Below are 18,736 nucleotides of genomic sequence, written 5' to 3' on the forward strand. Positions count from 1 at the left end.
CAAAAAATGGCTTTTGGTTCTCTTTTATGGCTTTATTTTTATTTTAACAAACTATTATAAAATTGCATGTTTCGTTTTCATTGCTTATTCTTCTTGCTCTTGCTCATATACACAGATACAGATACATATAATTATATTAATTAGAAACTAAAAATATTGTATAATATCTGTCATAATAATATGCTCGTATTCATTATAGATATTACTTTGTTCACAACTATTGCGCTTGGCTACGATGAATTCCAAAGTTTGAGTTTCGTTTACTACTCTCTTCAATGTCAGATAATTTTTAAATTTTTGTTAATAGCCGATATGTTTTAGCTATGCCCTCTCTTCTCGTCTCTCATATGGTTAGACTCATAAGAAGCACAAAAACCCGAAGAGCGCCTAATTGCATATACTCGTAGTATTCCTACATATATGTATTATAATGTAAGTATATATAGTTCTTTTAATTTATTTTTAAATTTTGCAATAATATAATTGTTTCTGTGTTTTATTTTTCAATTTGTCGCTATGTCTACAAGCTTCATTTGAAATTGCTGATAAGTTGTTTGTTCATTTTACTTTAGGATAAGGTATATGTTTGTTCTTGTTGTTGTAGTATACGTCGTTTCACCGCCTCATTTCGATGCTAAACTTAAGCAAACTATATATTAACTAAAAAATCTTTAAAAAATTAGCTCAGAACTATACAAAACGCTTTAAGCGCGTCCACATACACATTTAAAACTCCCCACAATATCAAACTCTCTTACGGCTCGGCCAAACTTCCCACGAAACTATTACAAGTATTTTATCCAATTTCATATATCAATCAATTCCTTACTTGGGCAACTCATAAAACTGGACGGGCAACGCTTTTGGCGTTATAATCTCATCCTCGAACTCATCATCATCGCCATGTATGGCATAATCACCGCCATTATGCTCGCTCTCAAATTCATTGGGAACAATCTCCACATCACTGGGACGGACGGTACTACGTGAACCCCCGCCGCCCTCGCCACCATTTCGATCTGATCTCGTTTTAGTCGATTTGGTAATATGATCGCGTAGCATATGTGAATAAAGTATATCGTCTATATAGTACATGGTGCCCAGATTATAGACAAACACTTCGCTCTCTGTAATCTGTGCATTATTTACGCTCGTATAGTTGCTTCCTGGATTTCGGGTTATCTTCAAATGACCGCCTCCAATAGTCTCAAATACCTCATTATCTCGCAGATCCCGATTGTAGAGGCGTCCACGCACAAAGTGATTCAATAACATCTTAATGCCACGCTGCGAGGCCTATAAAATAAGATAACATTTAAAATAAAATATTGGTATAGAAAGTGTTTAGATCACTTGCCATAACATCATCGGAGAGTCTGTCGAAGCCCAGCTTTTCAAAGGCCTTGTCTTCGGGCACGAAGAACGTATAGTTGGCTCCAGAGATGTGTGGAGCGATTTCCGCATTGTTTAGATATCTGAGGTGTGTGTTTATAAAAATTATAAGAATTTGTAAAATATTCTAACAAATTTTGTATGAGCTTTCAATAAGAGTTTTCAAGGACTAAATCAAAGACTACGCTCTAATTTCACCTATTGTAAAATATTTTGACCTATCAAGCTATTTGGAACTATATAAAATATCTCAAGTTTTATAGAATATCTTAATTAGTATTAAGAAAACTTCCAATAAGGAACATTAATATTACTTTTTAATCTAAATCTTGAACCTAAATCTATTTTAACCATCATGTTTAAATTTTTCTCTTAAGTAATTAATTAAGCAATTAATCAAGCAATTAATATTAAACGTCACCTTGTGATTTGCGTAAATCGAGAATCTCGCTCCAAGGCCAAGAATGAATGCGATAGAAACTGTGCACCAAACCACGGGAATGCCAATAATGGAGGCGTTTCCTTATCCTTGTGCATCTGCGGTAATAATATTCAACTTTAGCTAATATATTAAAGAAGAGAGTGTGTGTGTGCGCGTATGTTACCTGATGTAATTTGGAAACCACAGCCTCGGAGACAAATAATACTTCGGAAATAATGAAAACCTGGTTGCCATTGGAGAGCGTGTAGTCGGACATAATGCTCACATTATTCACAGTGGGCGTGGCTGTTGATACAAATCATAAATTTACTTGAATTTTGTGCAATGAATTGAAGTGATGAGCTTACGTTGACCATGGAATACCACATCCTCACCGCCCATGGTATGGACAATCATTTGATCCACGTTCTTGACATCGGAGATACGCAATGGACGCTGCATGGGCAGGAAATGATTACGCAATACACTTTCGGTGAACTCGGGCACACTAAATGGATAAAATCCCCAATCGATGGGATGCCAACGTTGGAAGGCATTGTCCGATGGTATGAGAACCGTGTAGGCATTATCATCCATAATGCGTGTCAGATTGCTTTTCGATAGAAAATGTTGGAACACTTTTGTGCCCGTCTTCATGTTGGCCAAAAACGACATCAATGGACTGGCCTTTGATTCCTTAATAATGGGCTCCACTTTGGCGTGTGCATTTGTAATGTTCGGCTGCTCCAGCGGCTGTGGGTCATTGTAGCGACTGCAGAGAAGAAGATGAGGGGCAGTAGGGGGTTGTGGAGGGGCAAAGGAGTACGGAAGTGGGCACAAAAGTTAGACCAGAAAACTTTTGTAGGTCTGTGTGCTGATAAATTTCGCATGAGTGCACTATTTGACCGCAAACAAACTGCTAGCATTAAGACTTACACTCAGAGAAATTTCGAGCTTTAAATAGTTTTATAAACTTTTCTTCTTTAAACTTGATTGAAAATAAGAAATTATTTGCAACATTTCCTATTTCTTTTTTTTTTATATTGAACTTTAATCTAAATACATTTCTCTAAGTGTAAGCTGATTGCAAATTCTGTTGGATGGGGAGAGGACGGTACAAGTCACTCACTTGTTCGTTTCCTGTATGTTACGCTTGGAGTAGGGCGATTTTCTATCACCCAAATAACCATCAATTCCAATGGCCATCAAATGTTCATTGATACGAAGCTTGTAGAGTATTTGCTGTCCATTGAGTAGCCAAACATTGTTGTGGGATTTCTCCAATTTACGAAAAACGATTTTATGTCCATTTCCATTACCATTTGGCTCCTCCTCTTCCTTGCCAGTTGATACGGCATTGTAACTATCAAAGATTTTACCAGGCACCAAGTGTTCCAACATGAACTCCTTCAATCGCGGCTTCTCAATGCTGCGCACATCGATTTTGGGTATAATTAATGTGTAAGGTATATCTATAATTAATGAATTTAAGAATCAGAAATTATTTTTGGATTTTAGATCAAAATATTGCCATTGATTATAATTATAATAGACAACAGATCACTTTATTCTTTAATTAATGTGAGTATCAATAAATTACAATAAATTAGAAAGACTTAAAAAAAAGATTTTAATTTTCAAGATTAAAGATCGTTCCCTTATCATAATTAGGAGACAATGAACCTTCTATTTCGTTTAATACCAAACCTAGTCAACCGTTTGCATATAGAGTTAGGTTTTGAGTATATCAACTATCTGAAATGCCTTCACGTGCGATTTTATGGGAGTGATGCTTATCAAACTTTAGAGTTCATCATTATGCAACGCGAGTTCGAGTACGTGTACAAGAATAATTTATTAAGTTACTTAACATACTAGTAGTTCTCAGAACCTAATGCGATACCTAAAATAAAAAAAAATATTTACAGTTTATTTTCAATTTGAATAACGAAAGCGATATGATAACTGTATACTTATTTTCTTAAAACAGATCTGTCTGCTTACTGTAATTATTGACAAACCAAAATAATTAAAACATGCATATTTAAAAAATTTTTATTATTCTTTTTCTTTTACTTTTGCATTTTCGATAGTTTAAAATTGCGTCTGAAATTCCTAAATTTCATTAAATCAATAAACGAGAATTTATTTTTATCACTAGAAATCATAGTATATTAAAGAAATGCTACTTATTGTTCGTTACAGAATATTATTTAGTCTCTTACTCCCCGCTCAAGTTCTTTAACTTGCTTTTTTCTACAGTAAGATTTAATTTATCATATTTTTTTGGACTACTCTTCTTGGTCATGACCATATTTTTTTGATGGTGAGCCTATTTCACAAATGATGCAGTCATTTGGCTAAGACCGACAAGTTGTCAATTTATCAAAGTCACCACATGTCCGAAACACCACCCACTCAATTGGTGCCTGAGTCGGCTCCACGTCTGGGTTAGTTGTGTCATGTCCGCTCTTTCGATAATACTGCGAGTGCTGGAAGTGCTGAAAACTCTACTGGGTTGCAACATCTACCAGTATGTGCCACAAAGCGGCAAATTCAGAAGGATACGTGTTCTGCAGTTGATTGTAACATTGATTCACTGCCTCTGGCTTCGTCCCTGGCTAATTATGAACATTCCAACGATCATGCCTTAATATTGGTTTATTTTCTCAGTGTGCTCATCATGAAATATCAGAATACAGTCGTATGTCTGGTCATAGTCTATATATACTACAAGGATCATGTGCAGTGCGTTCTCGATGAATTTGTTTTGATATATCGAAAGATTATAAGACTTAAAGGACTTCCACCATGCGTCAATTGGTGGATATTTTTGTTTGTTTATGTGATATAATCCTTAACTCTCTCCATGCAAGTGCTTACTAAACATATTCCCTATATCAGATCTAATTCACAAATCAGCTCTTTTATCAGCCTAACAGCTGTGCTCTTTGTGAGTCTTCAGCCATTTGTCCTCTCATTGCTAGCACATTTAAGATTTCTGGTGTTGCACGCTTACTATCAACAGCACTTGCACCTCAGACCATGCCAATTGCTTGATCATTATGTGGCATTGATGAAACTGAGACAGAACTTTGAGTTATTGATGCGTCCATTTGTTTGGATAGCTCTTATATTAGAGCTTAATAATTGCATGATAAGCTTTCATATACTTTTCTACGATCAACATATGATAACGAATTTTTTTTGGACCCCTTCCTCAAGTCTTCTTTATCCACTATGCTTCATGTACCAAAACCTCTCCATTAACTCAGCTGAGAAACAATTCGGAAGTCAATTGCTCAGACTCAGGAAAAATCATAAGAAACAAATGCAGGTGAGTTGAACATACATATATGTACATATATATTCTACTAATATTTACATTTTATGGCCAAGTCTATATCTACATCTAAATCCTTTTAATTTTTTTTTTCTTAGATTCAAGGTTTCTGCCTTTATAAGTTAACATCATATAGCTCTGCTAATCACAGCAATTGGAATATATTTCTCAAGTTAAAGTTAAACATTTGTAAAGTACAGAAAATAAAAAACAAGTAAAAATTTTTACACTAAGTTTTACAGTTATTATTCTTATACGAAAATCAAGTTCTTAAGTATGAAAACAATTGACTTGAGTGTTGCTGGTAAAATTAAATATTATGTTTTCAAATCATTTGTAATGTCAAACGATCAAACAGTGTAATGCTATAAAACAATAATAAAATTAATATTGTAAAGATATATTCGAGTAAAAGTCGTTCAAAATAGGTTCCGCGACAATCGATCTTTCGATGTATTTTTAAATTACATTACTAGTTGCTGAGTGTTTTTTTACGTCTTTAATTCAAATATAATTGACTTGTCAATTTGAAATCAACTGTCAAATAAAAATATCGAATGGTCTTTGCTCCATGACTCACAGATATAAAAAAATCAAATCCTTTTAAGTATCTTTTAAATTGAATTTGTGTGTCTGTCATTCAGACTTACCTGGCTTGGTCTTATACCCGTATAGCTCTAAAACTGGAAAGCCATCGTCAATAAACCGGTAAATGTGTTGCCACTTGTCATCTTCCTGATTGCGTTGCAGTCCCACCAAATCGGGCAGCACTTTGCTCTCAATCAGCTTGGCATTCTGCAGACTTGAATCAATTTGGCGCTCCAAGATGCTGGTTGTTGTTGTGTCGCCGTTTCCAGTTGCTGCAGCTGCCACAGCGACAGTGGCAGCTAGCTGAAGCAGTGCAATGAGCAACAACAATGTTGTTGCCGGCACTTGCAACATTTTGTGTGACATTCAAGATTTAGTTTTGCTCTATATTGTGATTTTATTTTTGTTTAATTTTTGTTTGTTGCGAAAATTGTTTTTAATTGTCAGCACTTTTCAAGAGTTTTCACACTTTCTCTTCCTCTTGCTTGTTAGTTGTTTGTTTTTTTTTTTTAGGTTTGAGTTTCGTAATGTTTATGGTACCACGATTTTATTCATTTTCACTTGCAAATTTTCTGCAAACACTTTACATAATTGCCAAAAACTGTTGGAACTGATAAGTTAAGCGTGGAGATAGAGAACGAAGATGGAATAGTTTATGTTAAGTTTAAAAGTATTTTAATTTTGTTTTTACTCATTAAAATGCCAGGCATTGAGTCTGAAATTTAATGATATCTCTCAAGTGTTTTGTATGCAAATGAAATCACAGTTTTGTATATACACGATATGACCAGAATAGTATCGAGCTGATCACGATTGAATTTGCATCATCTGCTAAGTATATATAGATAGTTATTTCTATATATGTGGCTGCTATCTAAATGACATAGTTACGATGCAGTTTTGGCCATATTTGGCAGTTAGCTGAATTACTTGTGTTGTCAGCCTAGGAAATGCCGACCAAAAACCTGTCTTTGGCACAATTTTTGTGACAGTTTTCGGAAAGTCTTTGACAGTTTTCAGTCTCAAAACTTGCAATCGTATCTAAAAATACTTTTACTACGACTTTGCGAATTTGTGTGAAAAATTTGCCATATATTTTGTTGTTCTTCAGAATGATAAACAACCATTTTATATGCGACAATTTGTTTATTTGCTGACCTTTGTGCTTAAATCTGATCGCATACAAGGCTGACAGTCAGCGGCACATGTACAGTTACAAATACATCCAACAGCTAAATGTGAAGAAAGTAAATTAATATCAATTGAAGTTGACAAACTAAGCGGCAAACTACGGCGCAAATAAAATAAATCCAAACTGTGACACAGGCACTTGGGCGGCAAGCATAACTAATCAAATATAAAAAGAATATAGATACATACTTATATATATGTAAGAAAAAAAAAAATGTAGCTTTTCTTCTTGGAAAACGTTTTCAAATTGAAATTTACACAGAAATCAATTAGCTTTTATTTAATTCTCTCAAAGTTTTTCTATATAATTTTAAGCTCTTGACAGACATTTCACCTTTGCCGACCATTTAACGAACCGAACCGATCCAATTCCCGTTTCATACTGCAAGTCTGGGCGCAATGAGCGGTCAACCGGGAGTCCAAAGCGAGCTTAGCGAGTGCCCAGTAGGAAATTGGCTGCCCAGCTGGATAACCAGTTTGACAGTTTCAACATCGTTAATAACACTACTTTTTAAAGAACCTTTAAGCACTTTAAGTTCATTTCCGAGTCGGGGAAACAATTAAAGTTAATTAAAAAGTAAATTTAGACAAAAAGAAAAACCTTCAATTTAATAGCTGCAATCATTTTATTCTATAAAATATTTTTTTTAAGTGTATTCGCACATTTCCCACTGCGCACTTATCACAAGCGCTCATTATTCATGATTATGCTTTGGTTTTTTGTGCAAAACTGTGCAACTGACGTCTCGACGCTGTCCCTACTCACATGGGTGTCTCTCTGTCGGTCCCTATTGTAGAACCTGAGAGTCTCTGACTCTCTGTGTGCCCCGCAATTGCTGTGATTGTGCGACGGGAGGGCGAGAATCACTCAGCCGGTGTCCACTGCCTGCATTACAATGGCAATAGCACCAACAACAGTATCAGAAGTATGAGTACTCGTTCTCCTATTCGTACTCTTACCCATACTCATGCTCGAACTCAAACTCTTTTTTTTTTTTTTTTTTATAAATTAACATTTTCGGTTTCTTTTCGACACGACACGACTGCTTTTTTAATAAGAGTCTCGTGCAATGATTTCTGTTGATTAAACCTACTGGCGGTTGTCTCCCTTTTTCCCCTTATTGTAATTGTTATTATTATTATAGTCAGGCGGATATTTTATTTTTAGTCAACCGAGCGCGGATGAGTATCTTTGATTAAAAGTGTATTGTAGTTCTTTATGAATATTGTTAAATTAAATGTTGAAGGGCTTAATAAAGTGTTGGAAATTTAATCAAGAAGGTTCTCACAAGATATGTAAATAGAAAACTTGATAAAGATTAAAATCTCAGTTTATTTGTTTTTTTTATCATATGTATTTATTTTAGTTACTTTTTAATAAGAAATATTACTTATCTGACATTATTATCATTGTTACATTTTGCTAAGTATTTTCTTTAATTTAAAAGTATATACACGTATGTATATCTACCCCAGAATTTGGCATTTGATCTCTGTTCTGTAGGTTCCAGAACATTAGTTATTAAATGAAAGATTAAATTTTCTCACACATCAATCATAATAAATTTTTTATTTTGAAAATTCCAATGAATTAATTAAACACCCTTTCTTATATCTGACTATGTCATTGCTAAAAAAAAAGAACACTAACTAAATGTACATTGGGGTGTAAGCTACTTTGGACGTTTAAATAATACAGAGCATCTTTTATGTAGTTGAGTAGAATCGTTGATTTTTTGGCTTTAAGGAAAGTTACTTTAAATTTAAACTTAAATTTATGTGCTTATGTTATATTGCACTTAAATATCAATTTAAGTCTAAGTTCATTTGAATAGAGTTAAGGATATCTCTTAAGCCTTAACATTTTTTTATAAGCTCTATATTAGTATTATATTATAGATATGACGACATTTAACCTTTCCATAACTGAGCTAAAAAAATCGTAACACACTCTATTTCCGCTTGGAATCTTAGAATGCATTTGTATTTAAATGTTAGATATAGTGTTGGAACAAAATGTTGGATAATTTTGTAGAGCACTTCCTCCTTGCATGAGCTTATAGTTTTTATAATTTCGTTTTTTTTAAATTACTTTAAGCTAAGGTTGAGGTTGAGACTCAACACGACTTGTGCTGCACGTATGATTAAAAAATTCTTGTGAAACAATTTTCATGGGTTTGTGCTACAAAAGCCGGTAAATCAAGACAAGCACGTACCCGGACACACTTGCACGCTTACTCGTAAACACACACTTGTTATAATGGTTAAAGGGGCGAATAGAGGCGGGGGTAGCCAGGTGAGTATTCTCAGCATTTTCCGAGCTGCAAATGTGGAAAATTCTCAACTGATAGCACAGGAGAGAAGCATCATCGTTGTCCAAATTGTGTATACGGAAAAACTGAGTGGAAACTATTCACAACTATAGTTACTACTACTACGACTGCGACTACGACTACTACTACAACTACTACAGCTACAACAACAACTACCGCTACTACAAGCAACAAGAATAACAGCAACTACTGAAGGAAAATGAAGCCGAAGCGGCTGCTGCTGCTGCGTTTGTGTATTCAGAGTGCAAACCAATTGAAATTAATTTGCATAATATATATACGAGAATCAACTGGACATTCAGCAATAGAATTATCATTGCTCGTCCCGTGGACAGAGAGCAGTTGCATTTCTGTTCCCCAGCGCTAATTCTGGATTATTCACAGTTTATTGCACTTGCTTTTCTTGCACAGTTTTCTCTTCTCCCTTGCTCAGTGACTCTCTCTCGCTTTCTCCCCAGTTAACAAAAAAGTATTTCGCTCTTGGTCAACATTTTATTAATTTAATTTTGTTTTGGTTTCCTTTGCACTTAATTTAATTGGGTTTGTCTCTGAATTATCATAGATTTTTTTTGTACATTTTTAATCATTTTCACTTTGATTTTATACTTTGCGTTTAACACACACAGTTCTCGCGACTCCGCCAAAAAATTATTGCGTCTGTTGTGCCGGAAAATGTACGACAAATTGAGAAGCTTTCACATTGGTTGCGTCGTTGCTAGACGCAGTCGTCGTTGTCATCATCGTCGGCGCTTTAGGGCTCCTTGGGTAGGCGCTTCGGTTCTAGGGTTGTCAGCCCACTCAAATTATTCGTTCTCACATTTATTGTTACATTTAATAGCAAGCTAATCACATGATATTTTTGAAATTGTTTCAGTTAATTGTAGACTTCCCATTTGTTAGAATATTTAAGTCAATATTTGTATATTTTTTAATTTTACTAAAGCTTAAAGCTCAGCCTAGACACGGCTGCAATACTACCTTTTGTAGTTAGCTTTAAAAGCTCTAAGAGAAAGACGTTAATTTTTTCAAATAAAAGTTACTAAAAGCTTTTCAAAGTCTGGACTAAAACCATTAATGTTGCCAGAATCAAATTAAATTACACATACGTAACGTTGTGCAGTGAAAACGTTTTTTAATGTTTAATTAAAAAACCCACAGTATAAAACAAGTTAAATAATTGATAAGAGGAATTAAAAAATTTGTTTATTAATTTAATTTATTTTATACAAGTTATAATAACATGAAGTTTAGAATTTTTCAACTTTATCCGATTCAATTCAATAAACTTCTGAGCTGCATAAAATATGTTTTGGTACTATAATAAAAATACTTTACTCAAAGCTAACTTTCTTTATTTAAAATAAACGAAATCATTGTTTTTGGTTTTAATTTATGTTAGTTATAATTTCTTTAAATACAATGCAACTGCAATTACCTATTAATAAAGTGTAGGCAAGCGGAGCGGTAACTGCATGAAATTATTAACACATTAACAGGCCATTGGATGGCTGATTTATTTGTGATATTCATAAATATAATATGCTGGCATCATTGGCAAGCGACACGTGACAATAAAGGCAAGCATAAAATATGTCAGCCCAATTTGTTTGCATTTCGCAAACATTAAACAATAAATAATCAAGGTAAATTACTGCAGACAAGAGCGTATGCCGAGAAAATACCCTGTGCTTTGTTGTCCATTATGTATATTAAATAATATAAAAAATGTAATAGTTGCCTGTCTTTTCCTGTCCTAGATCCATACCCCATTCACGCCTTGAATGAAAACAGGGTATAATAAGCAAATATGCCATGTGCCAAGTAAAACAATGCAACATACTATTAAATGTCAAATTAATTGACATGCCATTAAAAGCAGTAGCAACCAAAAAAAAAAAAATAAATTAATCGCGGCAGAAGTAAATACACCCAAAACACTCAACATTCGAACATAAGAAATTAAAAAAAAATAAAGCTAAGAACGTTGCTGGAATACGTATGTATTGGGAACTATGTTAATAAATTTGTTTAATGTGTAGATTAAGGCCTTAGGAGCAGCTTATGCATTGTGCTACTGACTTAAATTAAAATAAATATAGTCCATTCACAGACACTCAGACCACTTCAGGCCCACATGCATTTGTATAGATTCTTATTGTGCTGGCCTGGCAATCAACAGTGTGCTCTACACAATTGTCCTTGCGAATTGCTACAAAGTAAAGAGCGAGTGAGAGGTGGATTGAGACAGAAAGAGAGAGAATGGATAACAAATAAGACTAATAGTGCTTGAATAGCTGTTATCCTGTTCCTAGCATAACAGTAAAGAATTGCACTGCACTGATTAGTTATTTCAATATTTCTAATTCAGAGCAAAGAGTTCACTTGAAAAAGCTGTTCAGCAATGCATATAATTTCTTAAATTTGTTGTTGCCCATGTCTTAACCGAAATTCCCAATTTTCGACACATTTTCAATACAGAGTATAAAAAACTAAAAATAGTTAAATGACATGAAAGGCCAATGCCCAACAAAAGTGCAACGAGGTCGGTGCACACAGCAAACTTTGAGGTTAAAACTAAAGTGGCCTGTTAGGCTTTCACAAAAGTGTCCAAAAACTTTGCCATAGAAAGAATGCAGCTCATCTGCATTTGGCTACCATTTTCAGTGTGGTCTGCTCCCCTCCTCCCCTCCTCCCTATAACCTTCTCTCTCATTTTTTATGTTTTGGTTTTAATATTTCAACACATTTTTGCATTGCAGTGCTGAAGTATGGCAGGACTAGTACGATGGCCGAGGACAACGCTTGATGCTCAACGTGTCTCTTTGTGGTAATTTATGCATGTTGTTTGCATACTCTTGACTTTTTCGGGCATTTTCTGCTTAGAGAATAAATAAAAGATGTCACAAAATGCATTGACATGCTCGTTACTCGTTACATCTATGCTTTATAGAATAATTCAGCTGGTAGTGTTTGTACTTCTGGTTCAGCACTTAGAAGTTTACAAATCAAGATCAACAAGATTTTAGAAAAAATAAAGAAAATTGTTCAACTGCTTAGCTTTTCGTACAGCATTGGCAAATTTTATTCAGATATTCTTAAAAAAAAAGGAAAATTTTTTTTTGCTAATTGTTTTTAGTCGTTATATTTTATTTTAAAATTAGAATAATTAATATTTTATAGATCATCAAATACTGTTTTCTTCTTCTTCTTTGCTGTTTTAGTACTCGACTTTCGCACAGCCTTCAACTCTATACGCTCTACATTAAATATTGGCCAATTTTCTTGACAAATGATACCAAAGCAGTCGACACTTGAAATAAGTTTATTTTGATTGCAAACGATTCGGGATTTTTGGTTAGAACTAAATCAGCTGTGGAAACAGCAGCAGATTATCACAAAATGACAGTTTTAACTTAATTGAATATTTATATACGCTGGTATTCGAATAATCTGAATGACAACTGGAATTGCCACAATTGGTTGATACCTCAGAAATTTAAAGTGCAATTATTAAACAATTTTTATGACTATTATAAAATGCATATTTTCGTGCATTTTTGTGAGAATAATTTAAAATAATTACTCTAATTAAGAGTGTTGCGGTTGCATTTAAAAAAAAAAAAAAAAAAAACAAAAGAAGTATGCATGTACATTGTACAATGTACAAAGTACATATACGAGTTTTATATTTAAGCATATATGCATAAATTGCACAAATAAATATTTAACTGAGGCTTTTATGTATTCAATCTGCATATAATTAAATGTTATACTTTCGTGAATTTATGTGTTATTTATTGAATCTCGTCTGAGTTAAAAAAGAAAGTAATACTTAAAATAATATTATATTTATAAGATATTGAGAGAGGTGGAAGACCTCGTTTTGTATAGGTATTGTTAATCGGAATTAATAGACTCTCACTCTCCATCACTTCAGACTAAGCTTATATATTTGCTTGAGTCGAACTATAACTGTTTAATACTTAGAATCTATTAATAACATTTCATTATACACTGCAATAGACCCGATTCTACTTTTATAATAAATCTGAACGTTGACATGTTGCCATGGGGTCCTGAGTCCTGTGCTTGACAACACTCGTTGCCGGAGACTTTCCATCAAGTCTTGTTCACGTTTGGTTTACCAACGTTTGAGAAACTAAATTAAAAGCATTCAAGTGAGATTAAATTAAGCAAACTTTAATGTACATTTCTCAAGATAACAAAAGAAGCAGCACTCGCCGCAGTTGTTAGTATTTGCCTTGTTGTGCTTTTAACAAATTGTTGTGCAATTGACTTTAAAACATAAATATTGTGTTTTATTTGAGCTTTGTATACATTTTAAATATTTCCAGCAAATACTCGTAAATAAAAAATTGTTGTGAAAAACAATGAATGCAGTCAGCTTTTGATACAATAATGCATTTATCGACAATATTGGTCGAGTGGCAGGATAACAATAAATGAAAATGAATAAATGCTCTGAAAAACATAAAATACACTCTATCTCTTTTAGTCTCTGAGACGAACGGACAGCGTGTCAAAATTGTAAAACAATTGACCTGCGTGGGGTCTATAGAAATCTACGTGTGAAAGTCTGGTGTCTCTATCTCTTATAGTCTCTGAGATCTAGGCGCTCACAAGGACGGACAGACAGACGGACATGGCTATATCGACTCGGCTGTTGATGCTGATCAAGAATATATATACTTTATGGGGTCGGAGATGCCTCCTTCTCCCTGTTATATACATTCCAACGAGCCCAATACACCCGATAACTTATTTTTTAAGTAACGAGTATAAAAATTTTACTATTAAAGCAATATGTATTAATGTCGCCCATTCTTATCCAAAATATAAAAAAAGGCCAAACGATGCAAAAATTCGAGTAATCTTCAAGAGCCAGAACTTTGATAAGGATAATGTTAATACTCAAAATACAGATTTTATTATAATTAAATTCTTCAATTAACCGAAGAAAGCTGATTACAAAAATAGGGTTTTTAACGAAAGCAAAGCAAAATGTATGATCCAGCGTAATCTTTTGTTCAGTCAAAGAAAAATTATGTCTAAAGAACATGGCTTCTAATTAGAAAGCCACTCTTATCCGAAAGTGAACAAAAATAGAAAAATACGGAAAAAAAACCACGCCTTTTGCTTTGCACAAAATAAATATATTTGGTCCTTCGTTCCTGGTTCGCATCTTCATCGCATTGGCCGTCAACAAACGGAAATAGCATTAATGCTTAAGCTAAGCGCACTTTGCCATTATAATTAAATACGCCGGCATTTTCGTCTGGATCACGAGTCAGACTCACATACACAGATAGATGCGAGAGAAAGAGACTGAAAGAAATATGAAGAGAGAAGCATATAGTGCACACTGCAAATAATTAGCATGGCTCGACGTTCTTTGCAGGAGAACGAAAGAGAGAGTAATTAAGGTAAGTCAGCTGTTATCCCCATCCTGTCGTCCTTTGTCAGCGGAAATTAAAGTTTAGTGCCCCAACGCTTGCACTATTTTGAGTCCGAAGGATGAGATTTTGATTGTTTTGCTTTCCTTTGCAAAAGTGAAAGCAATTTGTAATCGCATGTTGAAAGTTGTGTTTACAAATTACCAACTCAATGCCACTGTAAGGTTTAATTTAATTTGATTACTAAGTGCAGAATAAAAGCTGGAGATATTCCATTTCCAAATTTTAGACGATAGATATTATGCAGATAAACTAAAATTAGCTATAACATTAACTGGTTTTTATTTGAATGCAATGAATGGTTGTTGTGCAAGTGATAGGGAGTGTTTATCGTTTTTAGTTTGCTTTTGGCTTTTGAACTACAAGTTGACCTTCATGGCTGAAAGTTTTGTTGTGTTACCAATTGTATTTTTTTTGCCAGTTAATGCAACAGCTAACAAATATTGATTTAGGTTTCAATTGAATTTTGCTTATCTTGTACACAATGAATAGAGAACACTTTTATGGATTGGTTGCTTCATTTATTGGTCGTAAAAAGCGGTTTGATTACACTTAGCAGGTTTGTATATAAGACACACGCACACACAGTCATATCAAAACGACGAAGTTAAAGGTACATATATAAATATATAATCCAAACGTTTTTTTTACTTTTGTTTTCGATAATAATTTTAGTGAATCGTATTTAAAATCTAGTTGATAACAGTATTAACTATATTAAAGTCTTTTCATTTATAAATGATAATTTTTAATAAGTTGACACAACACTTAAGTCTCCGCAAAAATATTTCGTCACATTAGTCACAATTGAGAGAGGTGAAGATGACTAACTTTTCCAAATCACCGCACCTTGATGCTCTGCACTTCTAGCCATATCATAATTGCCGCTATCGCCACATAGCCAGCTACAATGAGGAACACCTGGAGAGCACTTGCTGTGAAGACCTGGACCACGAGTAGAACAGTGCCAAGGAGGAACACACTCGCTAGAAAGACAATCAATACAATCGTTGACCAACTTCGGAACCAGGCATTTCGTTTATCCGGCGGCGGTACATAAATTGGCTTCAATGGACTATACTCCTTGCGATATTGTGTCTCGTAGCCGCTGGTAAAATCGATCTCATCATGGCCGGACGATGTGCCCGCCTTCTTCTCGTCCGTGTCCATACCGTTCCGCGTGCGTCTTTTAACTAATCGAGCCGTCAACCGATCAGTCGAACAGTCGACCAGTTTGTCGTCAGTGAGCAGTTATTGTCTGCCTCATTATCACACAGCACAAAGGTGTTAATGGGCAACAACAACAAAACTCAGCTACAACAACAAGCTCTGACAGTTGTATTGAGTGTTGAGTGTGTTTGTGTTTGCGTTTCTGACTCAGATAAGATAAGTGAGACTCCGAGAATACTCGTACTTATAACAATTCTGGTTTCTTGACTCTTTCAAAACTGCAACCTTATCAATTATGACTTCAATAATTCTACGTCTCTCTGCCGTCTTTAGCCATAATGTCTTATGTACTAATTAAGCTCTGACATCTTTATATTTTGTATACAAAATTGTTGACTTAATGATTTTTGTTGATCTTTCCTATAAACGAGCAATTGTCGTTCACTTCCATCATCAATGAAATACTTTTCAGTTTCCAGCGCTGTAATTTCTTTCGACAAAAATACAAAGTGAGTGAACATAAACAAAATTTTTGTGACGTTGCGTTTTCGTTTGCAGCGCATGGACAGATTGCATTTCAAAGGCCACAAATACCACAAATTTTTAGATGAGTCAGACATTCAATAAGACGCAGCTTCCTTAAGTTACAATTTGATGACGTAGTGTCTCTATTTTAAACCAGATAGTACATTGTTGTACTTTAAAAATTTTCGAAATTGTTGCCGAACTAATGTAAAATTTTTAAATGTATAAATGTGATGAGAAAAAAATTGGTTTAAATACAAAATAAGTACAATAAGTAAAAATGATTTCGTTGCATACTCATATTGACTTATAAATGTACTTTAATTTGATAAAAAATATATTAACTTATCTATATATACTTTAATTTGCTTTTAATGTAGAATTTATGGAAATCAAAAAAACTTCTTTGTAAATTTAACTTAATTAAATTACTATCCCTAATTTATAAATTATATTTTAAGGGGTATTTAATATTCGACAACAGATTTTTTTGTTTTTATTTCGCGCCCGTTAACCGATCATAAACTCATGTTTAAACACCATATTTACACACACATAAATACTTAAGCAATTGCTGTACATTTCTGTTTACATTGGAATAATATTTGTTGCTGATATTTACTATAGGCTTTTTTATGGTTTAGTTTACAACAATGCAAGTATATAAAGCTTATTTGTGTATTGATTTAAACTGAAATCAAATACTGTGTAATTGTTAGATAACAATATATGAAACTAACTGCAACTGGTGTTTTGGGAAGTCACTCATTCCGAAAGCGTCAAATGACCCCAAGCAAAATGCATTAAAATTTATAATTAGTTTGTTGCACTCCAATATTCTACATAATTGAATACTTGTATTGTAAAATATACGAGAAAAGAAGTGTTAATACCCTTAATTTGAGTTTAAAGGTAATAGACACACAACTACTTATAATATATATAAGGACTCGGTTCGGCATTTTAATAAAAATAAAATATAATATAATTAATTATAAGGGAAAATTATAATGTAAAACAGTAGCCGATTTTTTTGATATCCCCATAAACTATGGTCCCTAAAATATAAAACTAGCATCTAAATATAAATATAAATATAAGTCGTATAAAGTCCAAAGAACTTTGATATCTGTTACATAACTTAGCATAAACTTATAATACCCTAGTTAGATATTGTAAAAAGTTACAGGGTATTCACACATTTTGATGGTGTTTGGAATTAAATTAAGTTGCATAATGTAAAATAAATACAATAAAAAATTAAATTAGTCACTGAAACTGGCATAATATGTTGCAATTGTGAAATATTATTTTAGTGTAATGTAAATATTGAAATCGAATGTACATTAAAATTATAATATCATTGTATCACATTCAATGAAGGGAGACCAGACGAACAAATGGCTTCTCAGAATATTTATGCTGATTGTAGCATAATTTTGCGACTTTCAATCAAAGCTAAAGAGCAACACTTGAAGAAAACAAATTCCCAGATGTCGTTCAAATCAGTTTGCGAATTGCCTTCAAGCTAATAACAACGTGTTGTAAATCTTGAATTGTTCCACGTAAAAAAAAAATGACCAACCGGTAAATCTAATTAAATTGAACATCTTTTAAACCGTTTATAAAAAGTAGTGTCTTTTAAGTGAAAGCCGCGAAATATTACTGGATGACGGTATAAATTCCGATGAGATCCCAGAGGTTATAATCGATGTCAATCAATTGGAGCAACAACGGCAGCGGGTCGAAATGTCTGAGGAGAAATCTGAAAGTGGTGGCCTAATATCCTATTGTAGGCAACTAAAACCACCTCAACATTGGACAAATTTGGGAATAATGTTGTGTGTTTTTTATAATCTGTTTATTGTTTTAATATTATTAGGCACTTATATACACTTTAAGCTGGGAAAGTAAATTATACAAATTGTTTTCTCAAAGAAAGTGATTTATTTTAATTTAACTCATATAAAATGTTTATATTAAAATGAATTTAGTTGTGTGTTAATAGAATCCTGAGCATTAAAAGAGTTAGAGTATATTTGCAGCATGACGATATAATATTAGCTCTGTTTAACAATTTTTTTTTTTATTTTCTATAAATTTATCATTAACATCAATCTATTTTCAGTATGTTATATTTTAAACAGTAAAACTGCATTTTTTTTTTATTAAAAAGTCTTGTACATAAATTTTAAACCTAAAAGTTAGCTTTGATGATGAACTTAGATTAGTTGAAAGTGGTATACTATTTATTTAATATTTTTTATTCTCATAAAAAACTTTCAGATAAATTTAAAAGT

General features: G+C 33.4%; 2 protein-coding genes and 1 long non-coding RNA gene across 6 annotated transcripts; 1 reads left to right on the forward strand and 2 right to left on the reverse strand.

Moving 5' to 3' along the window:
* Positions 1-11: 11 nt before the first annotated feature.
* LOC117794481 lies at positions 12-10,064 on the reverse strand. 4 transcript variants are annotated; one of them, XM_034635095.1, is made up of 8 exons: positions 9,875-10,063; positions 5,807-6,325; positions 2,943-3,285; positions 2,182-2,585; positions 1,998-2,119; positions 1,814-1,929; positions 1,358-1,475; positions 12-1,296 (listed from the first exon to the last, which is right to left on the reverse strand). In XM_034635095.1, exons 2-8 carry the CDS (start codon positions 6,108-6,110, stop codon positions 826-828), a joined length of 1,878 nt encoding a protein of 625 aa, XP_034490986.1. In that variant the 5' UTR covers positions 6,111-6,325; positions 9,875-10,063; the 3' UTR covers positions 12-825. The 4 variants fall into 4 exon arrangements, 3 of the variants coding, with proteins under 3 accessions (XP_034490986.1, XP_034490985.1, XP_034490988.1); XM_034635094.1 differs by having other exon boundaries at positions 5,807-6,354; positions 9,875-10,060; XM_034635097.1 differs by lacking the exon at positions 9,875-10,063 and adding an exon at positions 7,263-7,319 and having other exon boundaries at positions 5,807-6,345.
* Positions 10,065-15,240: 5,176 nt separating this feature from the next.
* On the reverse strand, positions 15,241-15,961 carry LOC117781918. Its single transcript, XM_034618802.1, has one exon. It carries the CDS (start codon positions 15,909-15,911, stop codon positions 15,582-15,584), a length of 330 nt encoding a protein of 109 aa, XP_034474693.1. The 5' UTR covers positions 15,912-15,961; the 3' UTR covers positions 15,241-15,581.
* A 1,986-nt stretch (positions 15,962-17,947) lies between these two features.
* On the forward strand, positions 17,948-18,356 carry LOC117781547. The gene is made up of 2 exons (XR_004617177.1): positions 17,948-18,023; positions 18,083-18,356. It is a non-coding gene; the product is annotated as an uncharacterized LOC117781547 (long non-coding RNA).
* The last annotated feature ends 380 nt before the right edge of the window (positions 18,357-18,736 follow it).

Source organism: Drosophila innubila (assembly GCF_004354385.1).
Source record: "Drosophila innubila isolate TH190305 chromosome 2L unlocalized genomic scaffold, UK_Dinn_1.0 4_B_2L, whole genome shotgun sequence".
NCBI lineage: Eukaryota > Metazoa > Arthropoda > Insecta > Diptera > Drosophilidae > Drosophila > Drosophila innubila.